Source organism: Schistocerca cancellata, chromosome 2, assembly GCF_023864275.1.
Source record: "Schistocerca cancellata isolate TAMUIC-IGC-003103 chromosome 2, iqSchCanc2.1, whole genome shotgun sequence".
NCBI classification, from domain to species: Eukaryota; Metazoa; Arthropoda; class Insecta; order Orthoptera; family Acrididae; genus Schistocerca; species Schistocerca cancellata.
Genome location: NC_064627.1, coordinates 785,083,703 through 785,090,446, shown reverse-complemented (window position 1 = coordinate 785,090,446; position 6,744 = coordinate 785,083,703). Strand labels below are relative to the sequence as shown.

Genomic DNA, 6,744 nt, shown 5'->3' with positions numbered 1-6,744 from the left:
CGTCGGCCTCACATAATGCCACCCCAAAACATCAGGGAACCTCAGCCTTAATGCACTCGCTGGACAGTGTGTCTAAGGCGTTCAGCCTGACCGCGTTGCCTCCAAACACGTCTCCGACGATTGTCTAGTTGAAGGCATATGCGGCACTCATAGGTGAAGAGAACGTGATGCCAAACCTCAGCGGTCCATTGGGCATGTTGCTGGGCCCATCTGTACCGCGCTGCACGACGTCGTGTTGCAAAGATGGACCTCGCCATGGACGTTGCGAGTGAAATTGTGCATCATGCAGCCTATTGCGCACTGTTTGAGTGGTAACACGACGCCCTGTAACTACACGAAAAGCATTATTCAACGTGGTGGTGTTGCTGTCAGGGTTCCTCCGAGTCATAATCCGTAGTTTGGCGGTCATCCGCTACAGCAGTAGCCCTTCGACAGCCTGAGCGAGGCATGCCATCGACAGTTCCTGTCTCCCTGTATTTCCTCGATGTCCAAACACGCTGAGACGCTTGGACACTTCCCTTGTTGGGAGCCCTTCCTGGCACAAAGTAACAATCCGGACGCTATCGAATCGCGGTATTGACCGACTAGGCATGGTTGAACTACAGGCAACACGAGCCGTATACCTTCTTCCTGGTGGAATGACTGGAACTGATCGGCTGTCTGACCCCCTCAGCCTAGCAGACACTGCTCGTGCATGGTTGTTTACATCTCTGGGCGGGTTTAGTGACATCTCCGAACAGTCAAAGGGACTGTGTCTGTGATACAATATCCACAGTCAACGTCTATCTTCAGGAGTTCTGGGAACTGAGGTGATGCAAAAATTTTTTTAATGTGTGTACTAAATTTACGATGGTAAAAAAAAACACAGATTCAATTCCCGACCGGGTCGCATACTTCTTACGCTTGGCGGCTGGGTGTTGTGTTGTCCTCATCATCACTTCATCATCATTGACACGCAAGTCGCCCATTCTGGCATCAACTGAAGAGACTTGTAACTCGGCGGCCGAACTTCTACGAGCTGGGAGTCCCAGCCGGCAGCGCCATACGATCATTTCATTCCACCAACGTGGAACAAAGTTATAGTCAGATTCACGAATGCTGGTGGTTCGCGCAGGTCCAGGCACGAACGGGAATTGTTTTTTGCCAGTTCCAAACGACAGCTGCGGTATATGCAAACACGTGATTTGGGCTTCAAGAAAGCGTGTATCCTGAAATCATGTCTCTCGCTTGCTCGTGTAGAATTTGTCACTTATCACCACGATCAGCGATGACAATTTGCAGCAAATATAATAAAAATTCGCTAAACAACTCGTTACAGCCACGTTTAATACTTGCACTGGCTACGATAGCCACAGCAGAGTGCTGTGAACACTACTGAACGCTCATTGGCTGTCAGAATGCGTGACATCGGTGTTCAGGACAAGTCTAAAGGGGACCGCCATCGTTCGTACCTCCAGATATTAGGTCACCTTACTATCCCTTGTTACCAGGGCCACCCGTTTTTTAAATCCTTGTCTGAGCCCCATTCAGTTTTGGATTTTTTTGCAAAACGACTCGGCTTTTACACTACAATAAAAGTATTTATCACTTCATTTTATTTTGAGTCCCAGTTCTGAATCAGTTCATTACTTTGGTGTCAGTACCGATGCCAGTAATCACGGAAACGTAACGTTTTTTAACTAATAGTGCAGCTTTTTCTCCATCTGAAAGTCGTATACAGACTAATATTATTGATCTTCAGTCTCTCCCTAATGAAACATCTGACACTGTTTCGCAACACATTTTGGAAGTTCTTAGTAACTATAATCTCTTAAGAAAGGTAGCTGTTTTTGGGCAGACAATGCTAATGTTGATTTTGGTGATTTAATCGGGTGGGTCAAGTAATGTGTACAGAAGACAGAAAAATTAATTAGGTGATGATATTTTAGAAATTGGGTGTCCTCGCTATATTCTTTATAATTCTGGGAAGGCTACATGCGACATTTTGAAGTTGGCTGTGGAAGCATTCATATCTAAACTATTTTCACATTTTTTAATCTACGCTATAACTATTCAGATTGACTTCGGCCCTGGAGTTCTATGAGTTTGTAGAACAGAATACAATGCAGTTTTGCCTCACTGTAAAACAAGATGGTTGTCATTTGCATCTGCAGTTGAAAGGATTGTATTGTATTGTACGTTAACCGGGGACCTAGAAACGACGGAGAGGCTCCGTCCCCGCCGCAGCCGCAGTGGTCCACAACCCCACGACGACTACCTCAGTCCACTTCACCCCTCCGCCGCCCCACACCGAACCCAGGGTTATTGTGCTGTTCGGCCCCCGGTGGACCCCCCAGGGAACGTCTCACACCCGACGAGTGTAACCTCTATATTTGCGTGGTAGAGTAATGGTGGTGTACGCGTACGTGGAGAGCTTGTTTGCGCAGCTATCGCCGACATAGTGTAACTGAGGCGGAATAAGGGGAACCAGCCCGCATTCGCCGAGTCAGATGGAAAACCGCCTAAAAACCATCCACAGACTGGCCGGTTCGCAGGACCTCGACACAAATCTGCTGGGCGGATTCGTGCCAAGGACCAGGCGCTTCTTCCCGCCCGGAAAGCCATGCGTTAGACCGTACGGCCAACCGGGCGGGCTAGTTGAAAGGATACTGCAGATATATGATGCTTTAAACGGTTATTTCTTATCTGAACAGAACTGTCCTGTAACTAGTTGGCTCTTTTTAGAAAATCCATTGGCAGAAGGGTACTTATGGTTTGCACAAAGAATAATGAGTTTGTTGCAAAAACAAATTCTACACATTGAAGGTGAGAAAAAAACTCTGTTTTACAGAGCACTGCCGCCAGTTTTCATGAAAGGGCAGAAAACCATACCTTCCCTTTAAGGTAAAGGAAATTATTGCTACAATGCGAGTAGCTGTTACATGTCACTGCACTTGCATATAAGTAGTTTCATTACGATGAGTGAGTAAGCTACCGTACGTGCAATAGCATCAGCTGCCCTCGCGTTTGCGCCTGTTCGAGTGAGAGTAGCTCGTGATGTGCTCCACAATCTCCTTCTCCCTAGGTGTCCCATTGCACGACCTGCCGACTTGTGCGGCATCGCTGCCAATCAGTGCGTACAGAGGGTCGTGGACAGGAGTATGCATCTACGCATCGTGCTATTGAAGTGCTATAGAAGTATGGATTACGCACATTGAAGATTGTGTAAGCATTGCATTCTTTACTGTGAATCATATCACGTAGCACATATCACCAATAAAATCATTTTCACAAATATGATGGATTATAGAGTCAAAGAGTAAATAGCTTTTTTAAAGAGTAAATATTTTTCCTTAATTCGCGTAATATTCTTCAAATCAATAAGTATCTTGTACTACACATTTTATAAAGTGTTTTTCTTGTGAGTGGTACCAGTGTGTCTTAGGAGGAGAGAAACGTAATCCTCATATAAGCGAGTAACTATTTAAAAAAACACAATAGCAACGACTATTTCACGCTACGAGTGCGTCCCGCCCTTAATTCTACTGGAAGACCAAACACTGTAATAACATCACACAACTATATAAAAAAAAACTTCTACTAGAACACTGCATGCGTCTTCACCTTGATTTGTGGACAGAAACCAAACAGCTTGGAACCGGTCTTACCTCCCCTTCTACCTCCTCTCCTTCTACACCCCCATAGGTAGAGGTACTGGTTTTCCTGACCTGTCTATCTTGCCACTGATGGTACACAAAGAGATTCACCTCCTTGCGATGTTCTGCTGTGGTCGGTGTCGGGTCGACAATGATATCCTGTTTCAGCTCTGCAGAAAATGCCAACACTTCGAGCAATTGCGAAATACTTGACTACTCGTCACGTAACAGTCAATAGCATCCAACGGTCCTCAGCTACGACTCGCAGTATGAAGAGACAGCACTCGCTAGAGGAGTGGACGCTGAGGCCTAGCGGTCGCTGCAGTGACAAAAAGGACATTCCTGGCCAAGAAAAGTCTACTAGTATCAAATATAGACCTTTCTTTGAGGAAGAAATTTCGGAAAACGTACGTTTGGAGCGCAGCATTGTACGGTAGTGAAACGTGGACTATGGGAAAACTGGAACATAAGAGCAACGAAGCATTTGAGATGGGGTGCTAAAGAAGAATAATGAAAATTAGGTGGACTGACGAGGTAAGGAATGTGGAAGTTCTCCTCACAATGGGCGAGGAGAGGAATATTTGGAAAACACTGACAAGAAGAAGGGACAAAATGGTAGGACATCTGTTAAGACATCACGAAATAACTTCGATGGTGCAAGAGGGAGCTGCAGAGGGTAAAAACTGTAGAGGAAGACAGAGAGTGGAATACATCCAAGAAATGATTGAGGACATAGGTTGCAAATGCTACTCTAAGATGAAAAGTTGACACAGGAGAGCAATTCGTGCCGGGCTGCATCAGTCCAGTCAGAAGACTGATAACTCAAAAAACAATTCACACAGATTTAACTTGCTGCCTCAAGCGTTTAAAATAAAGTGCTTCTTTCTAATTGTGAGCCCTACTGTAAACATTATGATATAATTGCACAATGCCAGATTGATGGACCATCTCCTATGAAACTGCACTGTGTTGGTTGCAAAAAGGGAATGACATGATTTTTTCTTCTCAATGTATTTAAAAAAGATATATGTAGACAAATCGACTTAGCAAGTGGTAATGTTAAACACTCCTATTCACTGAGCCACAGTGGCTGCAACTTTTCACTATTTCATACATTACTACTGCTGATGTCAGAAGTGCTGCAGCAGATGCATGCTCTGGACGTTACAGAGGTGAGGACTTTATCACATACTGTTATCTTCTATAAGCCTTAAATTCCGCCCGTGTAGCATAAAGTACAGCAGTACTACAACGTACATGGGAACACCGTCCGTGAAATCCACCTCTATGGACTTTATAAGATCTACACTTGTACACTTTGGCACTGGGGAAATCCAGCCATTTATACATCGTTCCAGTTGCTTCATCTTAACGCTACTGTTACGAAATAGTCAACAAGATCGTGATATACCACTGTTACATACAGACGCCGTCTGCCCCGATAGCTGAGTGGTCGCCGTACACTTCTTAATAGAGCTGGTTGAAAATGTTTTCATTTATGTAACTGTATGAGGATTTTCTTCTTACGGGAAACACTTGCAAGCTACAAAATACAATATCGTATGATAGCCTGTGGAGTTGGTCGTAAGAGTCATCTTTGATGTGTAGAATAGCCACCCGGCGGCCGGTGTGTATGCCATGAAACCTACAGATGAAGAAGAAATCGAAACATTATTTCCTGAACTCAGGGAGGCAGCAAATGCAGTGCCGTGGAAATACGTACAGCCATTACCAGGAATGTGTGTGAAGGCAAAACCTTCAGAGGGAGACAAAGTGTTTGTGAACATATGCCACACTGAAGAAATTCCAAAGCTAGCTGATGTGACTGAAGATGACTTGATGTCTATCTGGAATTCTGATGAAGCACCAAGTTACCGTTTACCACTAAGCATGGGTGAACCAAGAGATGTGGAAGATAAACCAGGAAAACCAGCAAAAGCTTTTGATGTGGCCATCAACACCGAATTCTTCAAGAAAGTTTCAACCAACAAGTTTTTCAAGAACTTTCTGTTACTTGTAGTAATGGAAGGTCTTAAAGATAAATATAAAATGCAGATTGATACAGTAGAGTACACCATTCTGAAGAACCGCAAAGCAATAGGAACACTTCAGAAGCACCGTATAGAGCAGCGTCCACCAAAGAAGGGACCTCTTACACAGGAAATCGGCAACAAGACTCTTGAGGTCCAGAAGCAGCCTGAGAAGAAAAAGGAAATATCCGATGACAGGCCACCTGCTCCCTCCTCTGTGAGCAAGGGAAATATTGTGTCAGGTTCGAGGGAACCAGAATACAGGATAGTGCGTGGACCTGCTGAGGGTGAACCTCAACTTTTGATTGCTACTTTCGTGTTAACAGATGTGATTTCGGCACGAGAAATTGCCTTGGATGTGGGTGAAGATCGTATTTGTATTTGAAAGTCGTAAAAGGAACTATCTGCTTCATATTTTCATACCATATACAGTTGATCAAGAGATGACAATTGCAGAGTTTGAGTCCAGTAGTAGGGTTCTTACTCTGAAGATGCCCGTGACGACTGCAGCATAAGACAAGTTACAATAGCACAGTATCATAAGAGACATGAAACAATTTATGTCTTATTTTTCTTTTAAAATTATTCAGATATTAACACTTTCTTTAATTTCCTGTTAATTATTAGATTTTGCATTTCTTTCAACACAATTTTTCATTGATAAGTATTGAAACAAGCTAATTAGCAGTGCCTTCAAAAACTGTAAATAATAATCTGATCAGTGAAAAGGCCCTACGGGCCCGGGTTCGATTCCCAGCTGGGTCGGGGATTTTCAGCGCTCAGGGACTGGGTGTTGTGCTGTCTTCATCATCATTTCATCCCCATCCGGCGCGCAGGTCGCCCAATGTGGCGTCGAATGTAGTAAGTCCTGCACTAAGGAGGCCGGACCTGCCCCGCAAGAGGCCTCCCGGCCAATGACGCCAAACGCTCATTTCCATTTTCCATACAGACACCAGTGGCGGAGTCTGTCTGCTGACATCATTAAGGCGCAATACAGATCATTCAGTTTTACTGCAAATTAATGTCATGTCCCATAGTGCTAATTGAACCATTTCCTCTCCATACATATCAACTATGAA

At 44.4% G+C, this 6,744-nt stretch overlaps 1 protein-coding gene across 1 annotated transcript; it reads left to right on the top strand.

The window, feature by feature from the left end:
* Positions 1-5,273: 5,273 nt before the first annotated feature.
* On the top strand, positions 5,274-6,388 carry LOC126158667 (PIH1 domain-containing protein 1-like). The gene is given in 2 exon segments (XM_049916460.1): positions 5,274-6,041; positions 6,043-6,388. Coding segments are annotated over 2 exon segments (906 nt in total). The 3' UTR covers positions 6,181-6,388.
* The last annotated feature ends 356 nt before the right edge of the window (positions 6,389-6,744 follow it).